This window comes from Nannobrachium achirus (genome assembly GCF_963921795.1).
Source record: "Nannobrachium achirus genome assembly, chromosome: 10".
In the NCBI taxonomy this organism is placed as follows: domain Eukaryota; kingdom Metazoa; phylum Chordata; class Actinopteri; order Myctophiformes; family Myctophidae; genus Nannobrachium; species Nannobrachium achirus.
The window spans coordinates 46,887,939-46,911,567 of record NC_137819.1 but is presented as its reverse complement, the minus strand read 5'-3'; the positions used below and the strand labels follow the sequence as shown (position 1 = coordinate 46,911,567).

At 44.0% G+C, this 23,629-nt stretch overlaps 1 protein-coding gene across 1 annotated transcript in view; it reads left to right on the top strand.

Annotated features, from left to right (window-relative positions):
• Window positions 1–23,629, top strand: part of kcnh8 (potassium voltage-gated channel, subfamily H (eag-related), member 8) — a gene marked incomplete at both ends in the record, with an annotated part of 118,122 nt that overhangs the window by 32,812 nt on the left and 61,681 nt on the right. The window contains 2 exons of the mRNA XM_080735539.1: window positions 119–352; window positions 19,309–19,440. Coding sequence (XP_080591665.1) covers window positions 119–352; window positions 19,309–19,440 — 366 coding nt within the window. The remainder of the gene's footprint in view (window positions 1–118; window positions 353–19,308; window positions 19,441–23,629) is intronic.

The window sequence follows — 23,629 nt, the reverse complement described above, 5'->3', positions numbered from 1 at the left end:
GACTTGCATCTTTCCAGAGATGTTAGGGCCACGAACCTCTATTAATTTCCATTTGCATCTTTTCCCTTTTTACTTTCTTGAAAGTGACTCATTTTGACTTTTCCACTTTGCCCTGCAGACAGCAACTTCATCCTGGCCAACGCCCAGGTGGCCCAGGGCTTCCCCATCGTCTACTGCTCCGATGGCTTCTGTGAGCTTGCAGGATTCTCGCGAGCTGAGGTCATGCAGAAGAGCTGTGCCTGCAAGTTCCTGTACGGCCCTGAGACCAGCGAGAGCGTCATCCTCGCAATCGATGACGCCCTGGAGGACCGCAAGGAGTTCAAGGACGAGATCATGTTTTACAACAAATCTGGTGAGTCTGGTGGAGATGTGGCCCCATCTGTTACCTCACCCTCCGCTGTAGCTCAGGGTCACACAGCATTACCATCCCGACATGGGGCGGGGGGAATAGAGAAATATAATTATATATGTTTTTCACCTTCTGTGTTTCTGAACCTTCAAATTGGAAGGGTAGTAACGGAAATCTTACAGATGTTTGTAGTTTCTTTGGAGTAGTAAGATTTAACTGTAGGCTACATTTTGACAGATTGAAACAAACTTTTTGACAACCTGTGCTGAAGTGCATGTCTGATCTGAAACGTGCTTCTGTGTTAAATTTGACACAAAATGACGGCAGATCCGCTCCAAAAGGTTGTTGCAATCCGTCTTCACATATTGAAGGGCCTTCTAGAAGGGCACAGAGTTCACTTTGACCAACAGGAGGTGCCGCAAAACGGATACACTAGTGCAGTACCCATTGTCAGTGGGTACTATGTACTACAACATCAGTACCTGTTTTTAAGGGAGTTCAGGGATCTCCATATATTGGCATAAAAGACAGTCAGAGTGTGAATATTTTTCACATTTTGTAAAAAACTAATCGCACCTGTGCGAAGTCTTTGCATGGTATCAAACACGACACACGTGAACGACACACGTGCGTATCTCCTTGTATGGGCCATGCTGTCTGAGACATCAGCTGTGGTGATGTCAGTCTCTGCATACTTTCTATGACGTTAGTCTTGTGTGACGTTAGTCTCATACTACGGACATCGGGACATACACACAAAGCCAGACGTAGGAGCGGTTAGCGCCGCTCAAAATAATGTTGAACTAAATAATGTGTTTGTTTGAATGGAGGGCAATTTCTCTGTGGCTATTTCTGGACAGGCTTTAATTTAAATTGGCAATGAGTGAGGGGAGGATGGATGAATTGAGATAGAGATGTATAGATGGATGGACAGCTCCATTCAGGGGCTGGCTCTCATTAAAAGACCATTAGACAAGATATCTGTCAGAAATGCGTCATTTATTTAACACTGAGGCACATAAAACTTTTATAGCTCAGCTTAGTGGCTCTTTGGGTCTCTCTCCCCGAGCTCCCATCCAATATATTAAAATCACTTGGACTCAGACATAACCATAAACAAACCGTATAAGCACATAATTCAGTATAGGCAAGACCATTTCACACTGACTCAGACATAAACATCCCAATACGTCCATATATAGGCATGTCACTATGACTCTGACATACAGGTAACCATAAAAAACTTGATACGCTGCGGCCATGCTTGATTTGGAATTCTGTACGAGTTCTGGGTGGGAGTGCTTGTTTCCATTGACCATGACGGAGGCGTGCCGTCTCAGGCGACCTTGAGTCACCGTGTCGAGCGTTGCGAAGGTCGCATGAGCCGACTCAGCGTCGCCCGACTTACATACACTGGGGTACAGAATAGTAAATCCTCAGTGGCTCATCCCTCCGACTTTCGCCACCCCCGTGCGGGCCAAGCGAACAAAAAGGAGCCCTCCCTAGCTCCGGTTCAGCCAATCAGATGTGTCCGTGGGCGGGGTTTGCCCACAACTCATACACGATTCCAAATAACGCGGCGGCCATAGGAATGTCACTATACTCACTCAGACATAACCATAAACAAACCCGAAATACCCATATATACTGTAGGCATGTCACTATAACTCAGACAAACCATAAACAAACCCGATATTCCCATATACAGGCATATATGGAGATCCGGTTGTCTTGAGCCACAAATCCGACTGTTACTGTATGTCCTTCTTCGCGCACACGGCATGGACTCGAGGGAGTGCGGTGCCCGTCACCGAGTCATTCGGATATGCCCAGATCCAGAACAACTGATCCAATATGGGCATGCCAATATAAAAGGTATATAATATTTAACCCATTTAGAGGTAGAATTATTTTATACTTCAATTTTTACGATTTTCACATCAGATATTTTTGCTATTTTTGAAAAAAAAAATTGTGCAAATCTTTCAATATATGGACGGGTTTCTGGTCCACGTTACACTGATAAAACTAGATGCGTGTGCAGGGTCCGTACCAAAATTAGCCAATGAAACCAGCGCTCCCCAAAACAACAGGTTTGGGGATTGGACGGAATTGATTACATGATACAGTCAGCTGTGCATTTAGTCTCAATGTTTGTAAACAAGAAACCCGTCTATATGCTGCTGGGGGTCTCCGGAACAACATATTTTGAGATGGGGGTCGGTGGCCAAATATACATATAATTCTAGGGGTCAGACATGAAAACGTTTGAGAACCACTGACGTGGAAGAAACATGTGTTTTTCAAAAACCTTAGAAGGATTTAGAAGACATTTATACAATCGGGTAAAAAATATTCAAAGGCTTGCACAATCTTTCAAAAATAGCAGATCTACAATCTCTCAGCGCGGCACTCGTGCTGCGCTGGGAGCTTGTTTATCTGCTATTTTTTTAATAGTTAAACCATAAAATAATGGTTAAAGTAATAATGCGTTCCCCCTGGTCTTAATGGCTTCAATCTGTCCAGAAGGAAGGATAAAACATATCTCCACTGCCATCCAAATCAGAGGAGGCATATGAAAAGCAGAGGAATGGATTTCCCTCCACATCCGCCCCAGAGAATCCAACCCTGCATGTGTGTTTACTGACGTGCACGGGTGTCGCACCAAATTCTGGGCCCTGGGTACAAGGATTCACTGCGGGCCCCCCATGAATGTTCTTCACAGGGGGAGGGGGTTTAACCCATTTAGACGGGGAACGCATTATGCATTATTTTTTGCTTTAACTATTGAGAAATAGCAGATATACAGGCTCACAGCGTGGCACCGAGTGCCGCGCTGCGAGCTTGTAGATCTGCTATTTTTTGAAAGATCGATGTTTCTATGTCAGTGGTGCTCAAACCTTTTCATGTGAAGGACCCCCCAAAATGATGTAAAACTATTTGGCCACGGACCCCCATTTAGTTCCAGGGACCCCCCAGAAGCAAGATTTGAGCTACAAATGTTCGCTTAAAAAACACATAGCCTATATTCAAAGATTTTCACACATTTTCACGACTTTTCAAAAATAGCAGATCTACAAGCTCGCAGCGCGGTATATATCTGCTATTTTTCAATAGCTAAAGCATAAAAGAATTAAGGCCCCCTCCACCTTGGGCCCTAGTAACTCAGTCCCACTTCCCCCTCCCCTTGTGACGCCCCTGGTGTTTACTGACGTGTGCATGGAGACATACATAAAGGTGTCGTCTCATCTCGGTGGCCTTGGTAATGTACTGTGCTGTGTTTAGGAACAAGTCAGCTGTACGGCTGAAAAAAAGGCACAGAAGCACAACAGGATTTCTGAAAGGAAAACATTCTGTTGGAGAAAACACATTGACGGTTCTTCAGGTTTTTTTTATAGATTCTTTTTAACAGCTTGTCTCTATCCTGACTACGTGACAGAATTGGAACACACGCAGGAATATGGCAAGAAAATGCAATTCACCATCACCTACATAGTGAAGCGTCTATATCAGATGATTTATTGAATAAACACATTTAGGCCTAACTTTTAACGGAAATCTCTTCTTATATGATAATCTTGCAAAATGTATACCCTCAAACCTTCAATTTCATACAGTTAAAGTACACTGCTGCTATGGCAAAAATACTGTAGGGTGTGGGGATGGATGGCTGATTTATCCTTTGTGCATCGATGCACAACAGGTGCGTGTTGTCACACCTAGCTCCAGGGGACAGATGGCAGCAGGATTCTTGGGTTAACAAGCTCTTTATTGTCCAGTGCGATACAGAAGCATAAATGCTGCTCCGAGCTGTACGCTTAACCATGCTGTGCCGCTGATGAAGGAGACGCTGTAAGAATACACAGGAAAGAACTGCTACAGGGAGAGTATAATTATGTAAATGACTGTCTGGACAGAGGCTGTGTGTGTTGGGGAGGATTTAGGGCAGTGGTTCTCAACCTTTTCAGGCTGTGACCCCCAAAATAATCACATTTTAACTGAGGTCCCCCCCACCATGACAAGCACTTTGTATAACACGGTTATATTGTGATAGCTGATCTACATTCTCACAATGCCTCGGCTATTTTCACAATTTCTGCCTCTCTAATATTTGATAACTTCGCCAATGTTTAATTTGTCATTTTAGAGATATTAAAAAGTCCTTAACATGTCACTTTAGAAATCTGCAGATGCCCTCTATACACTAAAACTTTATGTTGGTTTGTTTACTGTTGAGTGAGAACATCTGGGGACCCCCCAAAATAATATGGGGACCGCCCTGGGGGTCCCGACCCACAGGTTGAGAACCACTGATTTAGAGCACGGTCACGCATCAATATCAGAAGTGTTTTACTGTAATAGCCGACACATGATTGTCTTGTGGGTTGTGCCGGTTTTCTGCAGTGTAGTGCTTTTGACTCGCGTTGGAATGGTTGGATACCTTGCAAACCACTACATGATATGGCAAGAAAATACGCTGTGACTTTGTGAAAATGTATTTTCCAGGATACAAAGGGTTAGGGTTAGAAAGTAAATGTTTGGTAATTAATTTCTATAACTGAAACATGAAATGTGTATGCATTTAGCTGGTGGTAGGCAGGTTGTGACCAAATGAATTAAGCCTATTATAAAAAAAATAATTGTGCATACCTCACATTCGAACACATTGTATTTGTATTTTGTATTTGTTAGACTCTGTGTCTGTTTTACCATAATATCATATTAAGATTCTGCTCCAGCGCAGAACCCAGTGTATCCAAGGGTAGAGAAAGTCCCATCATTATCTTAGCTTGTTTTGTGAAGCAGCATTGAGAAGTTTATGAATTTGGTGCACGTTTACATGTGTGTCAAACTTTTGTAAAAAGAAAAGTTAGCAGTTTATCCATTGTGCCATGGCCTGCGGCGAGCTGTGGCCCAGTTTAACCAGGTTATGAAACACAGCTGGTTCTGATAGGGTCCAGCCGTACAGCTGACTTGTTCCTAAACACAGCACAGTACATTACCAAGGCCACAGAGATGGGATGAGACGTTTATGTATGTCTCCATCTGTCTGTATAGTAAACCCATCGTTCACATGCTCAATAATAGTTGGGACAGCTATTCAAGAGTTTCTCATTCCTGGTTTGTTGTGGGTTCTATTCAAATCAAAACCCAGAATTCTTTGTGCTCTCTCGCATCCATCCACCATCTCCTTTCACCCCCTTTTGTGCTTCCTCCATCTCTCCCCTACTCTCTCTCTCTCTCTCTCTCTCTCTCTCTCTCTCTCTCTCTCTATCCTTCTCTCTCTCTCCTTTCCCCCCAATTCTCTCTCCTGCTATTCTGTTGCCTTCTTAGTCAGGTTCACTATGTTTTCTTTTGTTCAACATTTTTGGAGATTTGCAGAATTATACATTTTTGGAATATTCAGAGCATGAGGAATCCAAAAATCAAATGTTGCCATTCGCACAGACAGCTGCATGATGGCGATTTTGGACGTTCAAAATGACCACCATAAATAAAATACATAATTTGTGCTATCTTGGCTTCTAGACAACCTATAAACGTAACTAGATAGGCCTATGCTAATTCTATGCTTTCTGGGTCAAGGAATCCAATAATGACCTCATAATTTAGCTCAACATCTTGCAGTGGCGCCACCAAGGGGTGTCCAGGGAAATAATCATACTAATATGGTTCTTATATATTACATTACATTAGGTAGTAAATTTACACCAATGATGCATATCGTCACTGTCGGGTGGAAACCTTGTAGCTCCAAGTTTCAAATGTGTACGTTTTTTCGCGAAGTAAAGCCCTGCTTCATCAGACAAGACTATCGCACAAAACAGCAGATCTACAAGCACACAACGCCTCGCGGTGCGAGGCGTTGTGTGCTTGTAGATTGGCTGTTTTCACTAGTTTAGTTCATTTTTTAAATGATAAATACAAAATTAACGTTTTGGACATACAAGGTTTCCACCCGACAACGACGATATATTTTTCTTAATAGTTCAATGTGAATGAAAATACACAATGGGAGGTTTCTTCCTGCTCCTCCCACCCAACACTCAGGTGCCACCTCAGCCCGTAGGGCCACGTGTAGTGACAAACATCACACTTCGCTCCTCGAACGCGGACGCAAGCTCGTCCAAGCCAAATGCACTGCGGTGGATTTGAACCCCCAGCCTCCAGCAGCAACTGAGAAGCACTGCGCACTTCTAATTTTATTTTAAAGGTGAACTAAGAGACAATAGCCGCTTTCCAATCCGAGGGATTCACACTTTGAAGTGCGCATTTCAAGGGCATTGACGTCACTGGGCCGCGCCAAATAGCGCATCTACAAGCTCACAATGAGTTGCGTTGCGACGCATTGTGAGCTTGTAGATCTGCTATTTGGCGCGGCCCAGTGACGTCATAGCCCTTGAAATGCACACTTCAAAGTGTGAATCCCTCGGATTGGAAAGCGGCTTATGTCCATGCTTATGATGTCCAGATATTCAACAGTTACCATGGCGCAGTAATGCCACCTCTCTTTCCACATTCGTAGCATTCTTGTGTAGATTCCATCCAGGCTCTTTCCATGTTGTGCTGTGAGGGTCCATGTCTCAGCTATAAACAGCCACCTCTTGAGGTCTTCTCCCATGTCTGATTTCCACACTCTACTCATCCGCTAGGATCTCAAATTCTTTGACGTCACAGTCGCAGATTTGGACCTTGGCTTGAGTCTGGCTGTAGCTTGACTCTATCATCTGGACCACCTTTTCAGGAACGGTGATCACAGCTGACAGGTTCCACTCCCTTACCCCTTCCAATATTCTCCTCAGCGCAAGTATCTGCTCGTCTGTTGCTCGTTCCGGGCGGAAGCCATTCTGTGAGTTTCTCAGTAGAGGGTCTAAGATGGGTCTAAGACGGTTGAGGATCATTATGTTAGCTGTCTTGGTGACTTGTGAGCTCAGGCTGATGCCATGGTAGTCTGTGTGCAGCAGTTTGGGGAAGAATGCATTTATTTTCATTCACATTGAACCATTAGGACAAAATCACACCCAGTGTGAAGTGATCAATGCTATTTAGTGTGTTTGCTTGCTCTACTGTATGTAACACACTATTGTATTCGGTCCGAGATTTTTTTTCCCCAGCAAAGTGAACCTGTAGTTTTGTAAAATGTCTGAGTAATGTTATCCGGGTTGGGCGGCTGCACAACGGAAAAGTGAAGTTGATATAGATTCTAATATAAATGGTAAGACGAATTTCATTTCCCAGCGGATTCCTAGTGACTCACCGTCACAGCAACCACACTTGCAATTTCCCTGAATTGCATCCTTTTATGAGTTAATTTCATTTAGGATCCCGCGAACCTTGGCCTTTGGGGATGGGGCGGGACATACATACAAACTGATGCGGGAACAAACAGACAAAGTCAGATGTAGGAGCAGTTAGCACCGCTCACAAATAAACAAACTGGGTCTAATAACGGCATCACATCCATGTGGATCTCTTCCATCATGGTGGTGATGTCATATTGATGACGTCACTCTTGACCAAATAGGGAGGGGCGGCAGCCTGCGCTCATCGGTGTTGTCAGACAAGCACGGCAACCGGTTGTGTTGTGAGTGAGGTCAGACCAGTAGCTCTGCTCAGCATTGTATAAGATCTGAAGATATTTTTGAATTCAACTTCATTCCTCAGAGACCACAGGATTTGAGTGTTTTTACTCTGTGTTGTGAGAGAAGGTGATAAAAAACATAGGGAGTCAGAAAGAGATTGTCCATTACCCAACATAAACTAGAGCTCTGTCCCTTTGATGATGAACCGTCACTTCAGATCTCAATCAAGCTATGATGACGTCTTCTGCCAAATGCCCATAAATGGACAGATCCCCTCAGATTCCTTCCAACAAATAACCAGAATTGTAACCAGCCAGGAACAAGGAGAAACAGATGAACCAAAATCTTACAGCCGTCAAAAGTTTACTAAGACGTTAACTCAATCAGGAGATGTAAAGATGCATCAGTTGACTTATACGGGGAAGAACACTCACATCTGTAAACAGTGTGACAAGAGGTTCAGTCATTTAAATCAACTGAAGATACACCAGCGTATCCACACAGGAGAAAAACCATTTGACTGTAAAGAGTGTGACAAGAGTTTCAGTCAGTTCGGTTCCCTGAAGATACACCAGCGTATCCACACTGGAGAAAAACCTTTCATCTGTAAACAGTGTGATAAGAGTTTCCGTACCGTAGGCAACCTAAAGATACACGAGCGTATCCACAATGAAGAAAAACCCTTTCACTGTAAAGAGTGTGACAAGAGTTTCAGTAGGTTAGATCACCTGAAGATACACCAGCGTATTCACACAGGAGAAAAACCATTTGACTGTAAAGAGTGTGACAAGAGTTTCCGTCAGTTCCGTTCCCTGAAGATACACCAGCGTATCCACACTGGAGAAAAACCTAGTGAAAACCACCATCTGCTCAATGGAGAAAAAGGAATCAAACCTCGGTTCGAAGTGAAGCGGTGAACTGTTATTCTATGTGTTCTAGAGTTATGAACTCTGTGATCTGTACATTCTTTATATTCTGAATGAATGTATGAATGATGTTATCTGGAGGGCCGAATTGTCATGTGAAGTTTGACCAATCCTCAAAGTATCCAATCATCAGACCGGGACGGACACTACACACGTACGTACGTACGTACGTACGTACGTACGTACGGACGGACGGACGGACGGGACAGATAAAACCTGTTCATTCTGGACTGATATGACCATATATGGACATGGGCAGGGGCGGAGCGTCCGGGTAAGCTGGATAAGCTGCCGCATATAGGCCCGCGAACCGCGGGGGCCCGGCCGTCAGCCTCCGACTGACTGTCAGTCTCAGTCCAAATGACCGTCAATCTGCCTGACCGTCCCCCTCCCTCGCAATTGGGTCCCCTTTCTGTATCGCGCTGCCTCTGTTACACTCATTTCCTGTTTATATTAACCTGGGTAAAATGTCGCACATTGGGAAGTAAAGGGGGACACACACTTTATTGTGAAGGACAACAGGAAGAGCAGACAGATGTCATGGCTTGATTGGCTTCTATTCACAGACAGACAATATGTTGTTTACGTTCAGTGTAGTGGCTGCAGTGGAACCGCGCACTTTCAAAATCTTTTGTAATTTGTATCAATTAAAATATACCACAGACACTTTCAGTTGGCGTGAGACGGGTAAGGGGGCCCGAGCATTGTGGCTCGCATACCGGCCCGGTTCTGAATTGTTCCGCCACTGGACATGGGACACACATTTTGTTTTTGAAAAACCCTATTCATTCTGGACTGATATTCTGGACGTACGGGACAGATAAAACCTGTTCATTCTGGACTGGAATGACCATATATGGACATGAGGTGACAGACATTTTGTTTTTGATAAAACCTGTTCATTCTGGACTGGGATGACCATATATGGACATGAAACACACATTTTGTTTTTGAAAAAAACTGTTCATTCTGGACTGAAATGACCATATATGGACATGGGACACACAAAGCCACTCATTGGAAGCGGCTTTCACCGCTTCAAAAACCCTTTAACTGTAAACAATGTGGTCACTAGGGGTGTCTTCTAAAAATCGACGAATCGACGCGTCGTTTTAAGCCCCGGGAATCGACGCCAATTGTTTGAGTCGAAGCGAAAATATATATTTTTTTATATCACCAGTTAGCCTACTACTGCCAGTAGGCTACTGCGGTGCACTGCTGGACTGGTGTGGTGTCATGTACTTCCAATGAGAAGTAGCGGCGAACAGTTATTTATTGTCTCGCACCAGCGTCGGGTTGAAAGTGAGACGGAACGGCCAGAACGGTTCAGACCGCCGCTTCGTTAAAACATTCAGAGCCGGGACAGTGTTCCGTTAAGAGGAGGAAGCACGCTGTCAAAATCCCATATTAAATAACCTGCCACAGCACAAACGCGCGTCCACGAAGTAGTAAACAATCTTCTAAAGTCAAATTAACATACACAAGTGTAGGCTACAAGTTACATTTTCTAATTAAAGTGCTTCTGAATTGTTCCAGTGTTGTAATCCATGATGAATGATTGTGTTTCGCTGTGTTTGCGTCCATGACATGTCCACACACTCCTGGCTCAAGCGGGAGCTGTGCCTCCACCTGTTTATGATCCTTTTCTGAAATGAATTCGTTCTCGACACTGACTCATTACTCTGTCAGTGCTCTGTGTCCCGCGACTGCGGACTGGATCCCATCGTTCATTTAAAAGAGCCGTTCAAGAGAGCGGAATCGTTCGCGAATGTCTCATCTCTACTGCACGCTGCAGAGAGACGGGGCAGAGTTGAAACAGCGGAGATGTTTTATTTGTTTTAACGGTGTGTTATAACTCTATGGTTGTACACTGCTATGCAGATAACATTGCGCTCGCGCACCGATATCACCGAAAACACTGTGTATTCAATTAATCTCTTAATGTATTATTCTATTATGTTGACGTGGTTTAAAGCAACACTTTTTTTTTTTTTTTTTACACAAAGTAGACTATAAAACGATTCGTCGACGCGTCGGATTAACCCCCGCGACTCGAATCGACTCCATAAATCCTGTGTCGAAGACAGCCCTAGTGGTCACACCGATCTATGGCTGTAGGCTGATAAATGCAGATTATGCACAGCCTCCTGTTTTGCAGCCAGTGCTGCCCATGCAGTGTGAAGTGAGCAGTGCTTTTTATGTGTTCATTTTATTAACTTGGCCAATAGCAAGCTTTGCGGGACTGTGAGAATGACCATGTTAGCAGCTGGAAACAGTGAAGAAAAATATGATATTGGTTGCAACCAGAGCTGTATTTATTCAGTACATGAACACTGCAGCTCGTCACACACAGTTCTCCCACTGACTGGCCTCCTGATATTTGTAACTGGCAGCAGCCTTTTATACCCAGGTGAGCTGGACTGCACCATTCAAATGGGTGTGATCTCACATACAATAAATACATTAATACACAAATAAACACAGTAAATACGTAAATCCACACATATTATATTAACAATGAACTACACAAGTAATGATCCCGCATACAACCTAAATATCATTAGCAATTAACAAAAACACATCACAACCTCCCCTCTGCCTTCCTGACTATGGTCCTGCCCAATTATACTGCTTAGCATTCAATGCACAGACAAAGGAGCATATCAAGGCAAACAAAAACAAGAAACAAAAGGAAAGACAAACTGGACGAGACAAAACATTGGTCAGAAAATAAAAAGAATCAATCAATAAATAAAAAGACAAACAAGTATATAGATCCATAAAATATCTGTCAGGTTTCCAGGTTATGTTTATAAGACATTATTTCACCATTCAGTTCAGAAGTATTCATCAAAGAGAGAGAGAGAGAGAGAGAGAGAGAGGAAAAAGCTCTGTAACCAACTATCTACTTACTGTAGTCCTCCAATCAGAGGTCACTCAGTTCCAGATTGGTAAATGGCTTTGAATTATCCAAGGGAGTATATATTCAAGCGAGTGGTACGCTTTCACAACACATTCTCACCCCCAAGGTGTCAGTGTCAGACACCTGACACCCTGTCAATTACCCTACTGCTTCAAGTAGGGGATGCCATGGGTATGCCTTCTGCTTCAAGTAGGGGATGCTTCGGGTATGCCCAGTGGTCTAAGAAGAAAAAAAAAAGTAATTCCCCTAGTGGGATTCGAAACCACTATGCAGGGTTTACCAGCCACCCAACGCTCCCGATCACGGCACTATCCACGACGGAGCCGCGCCGTCTCAGCCGCCGCTGAGCTCTGGGAGTCGCCGTCGAGCGAGCGCTAGCGAGGGAGTCGCCGCGACAACCGGTGCGAACGGCGGCAGTGTCCACGTTGGATTAGTATTGTCAAAGATAAAAACACAGCCTTTTCGCTAGCTCAGTCGGTAGGGTGGCATGGCTACGATCACTAAGGCCCGGGTTCGATTCCCACTAACGGTAGATACATATTCGAGTAAACATCTGTCGCCGCATGCGCACTAAGACTCTCCCTCAGCTTCACAAGATTGACGCCAAAAACATCCCAGTGCGTCTGCAGGGATGACGCCGAAAGCGAGGCCGAAGCAGTCAGGGGGGTGAGAACGGGCTGGCTTTCAACATATTCTATGAAAGGGGTCCAGGTTTTAATATATCTGTCTTTAGAGCCATTCCGGTCGTATCAGCCATCTTTCTACATCCGCTCCAGAAACACGGAAATTAATCAAATGAATGCTATTGGCTAGAGGGCGGGTCTTCACTCCGTATAACCAGTAGAAAGCCAGCCAAGAAACATGGCCTGCTTTATCATTAATTAAAACATTTATGTGACCATAATTTACTAAACACATGATGATTAAAAAACAGACAAACCAGATGTAAATACGTGCATGCATAATCGGCTAATGGTGGCCATGCAGATGTCTGTGGAAATGGCAAGATAGATTTTTTTTTATTCCCCATGCTCTGAAGATTCCATATATATATATATATAGTTTTGCAAATCTCCAAAAACTCTAAAGGAAGCAATTTTTTTTTACATTGTGAACCTGACTATCTGCTGCATGTTCAGTCATCCTCTCTCTGCCTCTTCCTCTCTTAGTTTTCCAGCATATCTACTGTATACTAGTAGCACTCTGCAGGCCAGCTTTTCTGTCTTTCTTGCCCATGTCTCTCTTTCTGTGTTCATATCATCTTAGGCTGTCCTCCCACATCTATCACAGTGGAATAAAGCTGTGCAGAATTATTTGCTCAAGTGTCTCTCTCTCTGTGTTTGATTGGACTGCTCTTGTCCACACACGCAGTCTGTGGTAAGGAGTGACAGCAAGGAATCCCCACCAAATCCCTGATGTCTACAGCTGATTTTATTACACACACTCCACTCATTCACACACAGGAACGATGTGAATAGGGAATGAATGCCCCACCCTTAAATGCAAACCCCATTATACCTGTTGTCATACGACCTGTTTTGACCATCTGTTTGCCTGTGTCCATTTATGCCCATATATGGAGATATCTGTATCTGTCTGTCTGCATCCATTGTATGCCCATATGGAGATCTCTGTATCTGTCTGTCGGGCAGCCGAGCGTCTAGTCGGGGACCGGCCTACTCAGGAACGATGTAAATAGGGAATGAATGCCCCACCCTTTAATTCAAACCCCATTATACCGTTTTGACCATCTGTTTGCCTGTGTCCATTTATGTCCATATATGGAGATATCTGTATCTGTCTGTCTGCGTCCATTTTATGCCCATATATGGAGATCTCTGCAGACACAGTGCCGGTTCCAGAAAACACTGATGTCAGACATCAGCTCCGCATACAGAGAATCCGAACCTTTTGCACCGGTTCCGGAAAATCGTGTATCGGCTCGGGTCGAGGCAGGGCACTGCACTACCTGCTGCGACGGGTAGCGCGCATGCCGAAGACTGTGTTGACTCAATGTGGCGTAGTTGATGTCAGAGCCTTTTATGCCGGTACCGTAAAACCCTGATATCAGACATCAGCTCCGCATACTATTTGCACAGGAATGATGCCAGAATGAGTCAGCAGAAGTGATGTCACAATGAGTCAGCGCTTGCGTCGGTGTCCTGAACAGCCTTATGTCAGACATCATCTCAGCATACGGAGATTCCGAACCTTTTGTGCCGGTTCCGGAAAACCGCATATCGGGTCGGGTCGAGGCCGGGCACTGCACTCCGCGGCGGGGAACGCGCGCGCCGAACTGCCGGATCTGGCTGACTTCACTCCCTTGGCTTCAGTCCTTGGCGATGCACATGGCAAGTTTGAAGTTGATTGGTCGACCAGTTCTCGAGACAGATACACACACAAACACTCACATGCACACACACAGAGATTTGCATAATTCTCTGATAGAGGATGTGAAAAAATATGCACACATAATAAATTACAATATGTGAAAAGTTCTGGGATTTACTTCCTTGACCTACTGGCAGCGTGCGTAACGAATTTGGCGCTGATCGGTCCAGTGGTTTGCGAGATTAGCCACAGACACGCGCGCGTGCGAGTGCATGAAGCACACGCAGGCACACACGCACACGCCAGGGGCTGTCAATTGGGTATGGCAGGGGTATGCAGCTGCCATACCCTGGGTCCAGGGGGGAAAATAAAAGTTACTTTTTAATATAAATCCATAAATGTCTCTTTGTCTATCTGTGCTGGTTATTATGTTGTTAAATTACATGAAATAACTACAAATGCAAAGTTACATAATGGTCACTTTAACAAGGTATTATAATTATATTCTCCACACTTGTATTCTCCCCAGCTTGACAAAATGCTATATTCCCAGGTTCCGCAGGTCAGCTGCACAGGTGCAATGCATTATTGTTAATTGTGGCACGTTTACTAACATGCTCAGTTTAGCTGCACTTGAAAAACCATTCCAGGCTGCCATATCCAGCCCAAGAAACTGTAGAAACCTGTGTAAAAAACTGACAAGTCGTTTTCTTTTTAAGACATTGTGAAAATAGCAGATCTACATGCTCACTGCGAGGCGTTGTGAGCATGTAATACAACCGTGTAATACAAAATGTATTACTATTACTATTATTTTCCATGAGGACTCCCATCTTTTCCATACCCTAGCTTTTGCTGAATTGACGCCACTGGCGCACGCACACTTCCAGACGACTTGGCCCCAAGGTGCCATATCACCGTAAAGAGACTACACTGCTCTAGAGATGTGTTGCAGAGCCATCTGTTTTATCCTATAAAGTCGTCAGGACTGTGCTGTGGCCTCAGAGAGGATCACCTCACACTGCTTCTAGGTAGTATTGGCTCAGTCTATTTAAGCACCTGCTGCTCTGTGGGGAATTCATAAATCCCAATAACATGTCCTCCGGGATTCTATTGAGCAGCCGTGCACGCGTGTACATGCATTCACTGCATAGTGCTTACAGTAAACACACACACCCTGCTCTAGGAACATGCGCCCACAGAGACACACACACACGTGTGCCTTCTCTCAAACAGCCATTAAACTGAGTAAATTTACCCCAACTGTACGTCTCTCTCTGGTGGAATCTTGGGTTGTATGGCTAACTGGGTATGATATAAGTCAAAATATGTTCCATCATCTTTATCTAATGCTTCTGTGCTCTGTGATTGAGGAACCGGAAGTAGCGATTCCATCATTGTATGGTCATAAAGTCACACTTAAAGTCAGCATATTAATGAATGCAAACAAAACATATTCTGCCAAAAATATAAAACACAAGACATGGTATGTAATTGTCTTTCGTCTAAAATGTTGCCCACTGGCAGCCGCAGCAGTGCTACTCTGTTTGTGTGTGCCACTGTTGATTATCTAATAAATTGTCTTCAGCGAGAGAACATTTTGTCAATGACATGAATACAGCCATTTCACTTTGCAATAATTACACAAAATCTGCATTGCATTTCATCACTGTCGGGCGGAAACCTTGTATCTCCAAGTTTCAAATTTGTACATTCTTTCGCAAAGCAAAGCCCTGCTTCATCATACAAGGCCGTCGCACAAAGGTAGTGAAAACAGCAGATCTGCAAGCGCACAACGCCTCGCGGTGCGAGGCGTTGTGTGCTTGTAGATCGGCTGTTTTCACTAGTTTAAATCATTTTTGAAATGATAAACACAAAACAAACGGTTTTGGACATACCGGTGCAAGGTTTTCACCCGACAATGACGATTTGTTTTCCCTTCTATTTCGCCTACTGGCGGCAGCATTACAGATAATACAGTGAAATTGTTTCCTACAGGCATCCCAACCTTTGTCAACGTTTCAACTTTTGTTGACTCACAGACCCTCTGTATAAATGTAGTGTTGGAACATAGTGGGTTATTACATCCACTGAAAGTTTATTTGGACAATATTGAACTGCAGGAAGTACTACAGTCTGTAATATTGCTATCATCAAAAACGCAATTGACAAAGGAAGACAGACGGACAGACCATTTTAAGAATTAAAAGTATCGACTTTTCTTTAGAGAAATTGCATAACGTTGTCAGTGAGAACAGTTTTCTGCACCATCTAAAAGTACTTGGAAAATGGACGCAACTGACAGGAAGAAGTATGACAACCCAAAGCCACAACAGAATCAGAAGACAAGTTTCTGAGAGTCAACAACTTGCGTGATAGGTGGCTCAAAGGACACTTTCAGCCGCAGGTTTGACAGGTCGAGTGGCAGTCAAAGATAGCAAAAGAAGACTAGGCAAGCCAGTTAAGCCCCACCTGGATACATGCCAGTGTCTACTGTATGTGTAGGCGAATTATGATAAGGATGAACACAGATACAGCACAGTGTGTGTGTGTGTGTGTGTGTGTGTGTGTGTGTGTGTGTGTGTGTGTGTGTGTGTGTGTGTGTGTGTGTGCGTGTGCGTGTGCGTGTCTTTAGTTGTCCACTTTGTTTAATAGCCTTTGTTACAACGTGTACAACTAAAGGGCTTCTCGTCCGAGTGAATCTGCATGTAAAACAAAATTACATAATGTAATAGAGAAATGAAATATGATCATTACACTGACCTGAAGATCGCTCTGTACTCAGAGGAGGTATACTGCCACTTTATATTGAAATATTAATGACTAGTCACAACTTATTAACTGTTAATTTGAAAAAGAGACATTTAAACTGGCAAACTACTTAGAGAAAGCCTGGGACCAGATGGAAAAAAGCCAGTAGGGGATATGTACCCTATTTTCTGTTGTTATCTATGTTGTATATTATCAGCAACATGGTAACCATTGTTTGTTTATGTATCAAAACATGTACTCTTTCTTGATTGTTGTCATTATGGTTGAAAAGGTGTTCAATAATCACATGAGGGATCTGCCATCGTGCCACGGTGGCATGACACTAAAATAAAACGAATTCATAATCATATTTTTTCCACAGGTTTCTTTCCCTGTTTTGCCTTTCAAATTTTTATGGAGAATGGAGCGTATTTTTTGCTGAAACCCGCAAATGGCAAGAAACCACTCCGTTTCAGAATCCACCTTCATGGGTAGATTTAAACTCCCAAGTCAGAGAAATCATAAAAATAGCAAGAAATAGCTGATCTACAAGGGAATCTAATGTCTTTAAATGTTTTTAAAATGGCACATCTGTACTGTAGGTGTGTACCTTACAGTATGAGTGACCCCATACTGACTGCGAGCGAGTGAGTGAGTGATCTGGCGGTGAAATTGCACAACAAACAGTCCTGATATGTATTGTAGGCCAAGCCTGAACCAATCAAATTAACTAATAAAATGACTATTGAGAGGAGAGGAAAACAATGTAAGTTACATGGCACACACACACCCACACCCACACATGGTCATATTCAGATATTCTCCAGTGCACAAACGCAATATACATACCGTATTTAAATATGAGACTTAAATTTAGTCCCTTTCTTAAACAACCACTGGATGAGTTGCTCACTGTACAGTTTGACTGTTTACTTTGAACAATCCTCAAATATAAATATGAACTGATTCGAATCCACAACCTTCACGGTGGTGGTGGGCAGGCACTTTTACCACTGCACCATCCGAGCGTCCAAAAATAAAGGACAGTCTGGTTGCAACACATGGTCTTTCATTTCTTTTTCATCACTCTCGTATCTTTATGTCAGGACGGGTTGTAACACAGTGGTACTATATCTGCCTGCACTTAGGTGTGAGTTCTCTAGTAGTCCATTTACCCGTCCAGGGCTGAAGGATTCATGAACCTGTGGGGGGATGTAAACAGCTGTGAGGAGGGCAGCTGAACTCTCTGACGAGGTAGAAAGGTTTAACTTTAATGGTCTGCAGAAGAACCGGGGAAAAAGAGATACGTGTAACCATAAAAGCCATTCCTTCTCCCCTCAACTTGCCGGAGTTACAGCACAGTTGGGCATGCTGGGCTCCTCCAGCCCCGTCTCAGTGAATGCCAGAAAACAGCAGTAACTATAATGTCCCATTGGTGTTTAAGCTGTGCTCGCAGCTCGTCTAGCTTACTTTCCAGGGACTGAATATTTTGTTAGCAGAATGCCGGGCCGAGGTTTTGCTCTCTGTTGGGTTCTGCAGAGTGCACTTCCCTCTCTTCGTTTTCCTCAGGCGGAAAGCAAGTAAACAAAGGACCTATAGGGAGTATGTCGTACATGATGTCAAAAGTCATCTTAAAGTCTGGCTGACAATTGTATCTCCAAAAGTGTTTGTCGATCATAACGAATGTACTGTATGAGAGCTGATTGTCCAGTAATACAAAGCAAATCCACACAGGTTTGCTGAGTTGACTCATAGCTCATGCTTGTGCAGTCATCATGCTGTTGAGGAGCGAGTAGACGGTTCCTCAGTGTCAGTGTGTGACACCGACTGTCAAACATGGAGGAGGGAGCATGATTGTCAGGGATTCTTATGCTGGTTCCAGAGTCAGCAACTTGTGACTCGCACTCTGAATCTAAAGTGCTACCATAGCATTTTGAAACACCATGCAATGCCCTCTGGTCTAAAAAGTCTAGCTGGCCAAGGTTCCTTCTATAGCAAGATAATGACCAAAAACACCCCCAGACTACTACGACAGTATGTCACAACTTCCTTAAGAAGATAAACAGATATAAACTAACAAATAAAATGAAAGTGTGGTAAGCTTTAAAATCATGGAATGGTTAACACAGTCTCTAGACTTAAACCCAATGTTTGGGGTGAACTGGACAGTTCATCAATATTTGATTTCCATTGTAGAATGGAACAGCTGTTATCTGCAAAAGGTATCTCTTTGATGAGGCAAAAGGAATCCATAATTTATTGTTTTATTTTAATTTTGTATCTCTCAACTGAATTATCTGCATGGTTTAAAACTGACAGGACATTGAGACATCAAACTGCGTAAATCTAAATAAAACCTGGACACACTGCAGCTTTTGAGTATTATTATTATTATTATAAGGCAACAGTAAATAAATGTATATTCATGTTTGTGCTCCCTTCTAGCGGTACTGTTTTGGTGCTTGCTGGATATCGTGCCCATTAAGAATGAGAAAGGAGACGTGGTGCTGTTCCTGGCTTCCTTTAAGGACATCACAGATACTAAAGCCAAAGCCTTCCCAGAGGAGAAGAGAGAAGGTCAGTTCCCTCTACTGTCAAAATGTGTGTGTGTGTGTGTGTGTGTGTGTGTGTGTGTGTGTGTGTGTGTGTGTGTGTGTGTGTGTGTGTGCGTGTGCGTGTGTGTGTGCGTGTGCGTGTGCGTGCGCGCGTGCGTGTGCGTATATTCGTGCATACCGGTATGTGTTTGTAGCTGTGTTTTGTTCCTGTTTAAAGTCTGGAATGAAACGGTGTTAAGCCTAATTAATACTAGTCTGCCAAAACGACAAATGCTTGCCAAAAGATTGTAGATCACTTCTTTTTGGCATGAAGCCCCATATAAATTTAGCTTTAAAAGAAAAGTAAAAATGTATGATCATGATCAACCAACTTTTTATTGTTGTTTTTTACGTTCAACATACATTGTAAGACAAAAGAGATGTTACATTTACTCATGTCTCCTTATTTCCTTTGTTAGCTTCTTCAGCACCATGCCAACGGTATACATTATCAGCCGAGATTACTTGGAACATACATTCACCCTTTCTTTTCTACTTGTTCCAATTTGTTTTAACCCGAGTGCTTACATTTATTTTATAGCACTTCACGCAGCTGCGTAGTGGCTATTTGACAGCCTGTTTTCGGCTTCATAGATTCCCGCTAGGCCTCTTTGTAAAAGAGATCACAACGGGGAGTCAGCTGCCTGTAGTTTTCATTTGTAATCTCAACGAGAGGTCGAAAGACCATTATGATAGTGATGGCCAGACAATAGCGCTACTTCTTGATAAAGCATGATATATACTTCCACAGAGCAGCAGGTGCTGTCTCGCACCAAAAAAGTAGATCTACAAGCTCACAGCACATTGCAGTGCGATGTATTGTGAGCTGATAGATTGTCTACGTATTTTAATTGTCAGCCACTGGTGCGCAACTAAATATAAATCAGGCTTAATCGACCAGTATGTTTTCACCAGGATTTTCTCTCTCCCCCCCCTTTTTTAGAATAGCCAATTATTTTGACCTATTTTTTTTCTCCCAATTTAGTCATTATTCTGTTGTAACCAACAGGCATCGAGGAGCCACCACCAGGAGGGCTTATAATAAAACAAGTTTTCAAGTGATTTAAAAGATGACACTGACTTTGCTAGCCTTAAATCCTCAGGTAGGGCATACCAGAGCCTATAGGGGCCAATCATCACCCAGCACACTGACTCATATTATATGATCAGCATATCTAAGAAGGATAGGCCCTGCTTTTAGAATCTTACAGTCCTACTGTTGTGCCATACAGAATCATACAGCTGCTGTACTGTTGCGCCTGCTTCTTTAACACGTTATCCATTTCTAACTGGGCCAAACGTACACGAATAACCAACACCGCTGCCAGAACAACTGGTCTCCCCACATTCACCCTCATAGAACAAAATGATAAAGTCATTGCACGTATTGCATTCTCAATTGAACAGGACATCTCACACCCACTCAGTCACCACCTTACCCTATACACACAGGCACAGAACACTGAGGTGTGGAATGGGCTTGCTTTGGGGAAAGCCTGCTGTCATAGTTCCCTTAAACCATATGGTTCCATGCAACTACCCCCAAATGTTGAAAAGAGTTTGTGTCAGGAATCTCCTTGAGGCCACATTCTCATAATATAATTCGGTTTAGTCGTGCAAATGGGAGGGGTGAAGTTGCCACATTCTTGCATATTTAATTGAGACGTTTGCGCTCACACTGCACTTTGTCATTCGAAACAAGGAATCGCTGAGTCCACGTCTGTCCACGGGACATGTATGTATCCAAGCTGCATAATAATGCCTCCTCCATCTCCCTATGTTTATTAATTCTTCAAGTTCAACACACAATGTAACCGCAGGACCCCCGCAAAATTGCAACACAGGCGTCTTTATCTGAGGTCGGAAACGGGCGATCAAAAAATAAAACCAGCGGTGGCCGGAGGGACTCGCAAAATCTACCAGCAATAAACCAGACAGCAAATACTTTAGCAAGATATGAATATCTACGAAGAGGAGAACGTCAACGTCTCTCTCTCTTTCTCTCTCTCTCTTTCTCTCTCTCTCTCTCTCTCTCTCTGCCCCTCGTCTTGCCCTCCGCTGGCTCCCTCTCTCTCTGCGCTCCGCGTGTAAAGCGTCTCCATTTGGAGAGAGAGAGAGAGAGAGAGAGAGAGAGAGAGAGAGAGAGAGAGAGAGAGAGAGAGAGAGAGAGTGCGTGCGCGAGCAAGGGCGAGAGACCCACACGTCGGCCTATATTATATTAGGCCTATAGCCTATATATGATATACAATAGTGACTCCAGTGGCACCTTCCTTTTATCTGACTGTGAGCAACTCCTCACAAATAATACACTATGCGCGATCATAAATCTAATGAGAGCGGACGGTCTGGAGGGGGATTTAACCTTTTATATATAACTATGGATTTAACCTGCACATGGCTCTATATACCACAATGTTTCATTGCCTGTATTTGAGACGGATGGATTCACACCAACAGTGAAGCGTTTGCTGTAGCGAATCAAAACCACAGTTTTTTGGTGGATTTGCATTCGTTTCTTTGATTACGGATACGGATGCGTCTTCACACATGCCCAAACGTTGTGTATTTTCCGACAATACGTTACAGGATTCGTTTTAATCGCAATAAAACTTGCCTTTGTGAATGCCGCCTTAAGAGAACATTTGTTGCTAATACATTTCAAGATTATTCAAAAATCTTCAAAACTTCATGAAACCCTCTGAAACCGTCAGTGTTCTCCTTGAGATGATAACTGTAACTAGATTTGGTGTCAGTTGACACTTTACGCTGCAATCTTATTACGTAATGCAGGGATTACATTCAGAGTTAAATCCAGTTGATGCGGAGCCGACGAAGATTTACTTGCAGGTAGACATTGTCAGAAGACGAGGGAGAGAGAGATACTGTGGAGTCATCAGCCTGTTATCTTCGCACTCACATGGCTAGCCTTCTCAGGATTCTTATAACCTTTGTTGCCGCAAGCACAGACACTAAAAGAATACAAAATAGTTATTTTTGCCAATGTAATGAATTTCCTCAAAAGGTTACACCTAAGCTACAGATATGCCCGGAAGGCATTAGGGAAGGTCGGGGCAAGTCTGTGTTGGTGTAAAGTCAGCAGACTAATTGTTCTACTGTCACGCTGCCCCTCAAAGCGTTGCCTAATTACTCTCATCACTGAAGAGAAAAAAAAAGAAAGAAAAAAGAACGAAGAACAACAAACAGAAAATCCTGTTATTTCCTCCCGCGTAACCAGGTACATTCCTTACAAAGTGAAAGGCTGATGCAGCATGCTTCAAAGTGAGATGAAAGCCTTTAAGATTGGGGTTGACAAGCTTGTCTGAACTGTGCATGGTAACCTCTAAGCATTTTTAATGTTACTGTAATGCAAATGCAGACTGAGGTGGACGGTGTGTACCTGTACTGTGTGTGTGTGTGTGTGTGTGTGTGTGTGTGTGTGTGTGTGTGTGTGTGTGTGTGTGTGTGCGTGTGCGTGTGCGTGTGGCTGTGTGGCTGTGCTGTTGCAGCAGTAGCAAAAAGGATGCATGCTTTCATTAACAGAGGGAAACCCCTCAAGGACAGACGGAGACACATTCTGGCGGACACATGCACACGCGTGTGCGCGGCACGCACGCTCGCGCACACACACACACACACACACGCACGCACGCACGCACGCACGCACGCACGCACGCACACACACACACACACACACACACACACAAGTGTGTCCGTGTCCACAGTGGCTGTACAGAAGGGAAAGCCCTGTCTCTGTTGTCTACGACATCCTTCCTTCTCCTCTCCTCTGTACCCTTCCCCCCCCCCCCCCCCCCCCCCCCCCAATCTGCTCTACTGTACCTACACCTCTCTCTACCTGACCCGCTCTGCCAAATCCTCCCCCAGCCACCCTCACTCCCCTCCTCCTCCTCCCCCCTCCTCCCCTCCCCCTCCTGACCTCTCTCCGCGGTTTTAAAGCGGGGGGGGGGTGAGGTGTAGGTGTGGTGGGGAGGTGGAAATTCATTAGATCTAAAAATAAGTGTCTCTGTCTCTGTGCTCCTGCCGTGGCCATGTCCCCCATGGCTCCTCCACATTATGGATGAGGCCTGTCTGAGAGCCTCATCTGCACTAGTACACACATACTGTACTGTACACACACGCGCGCGCGCGCGCGCAAGAGCATGCGTGCACACGTG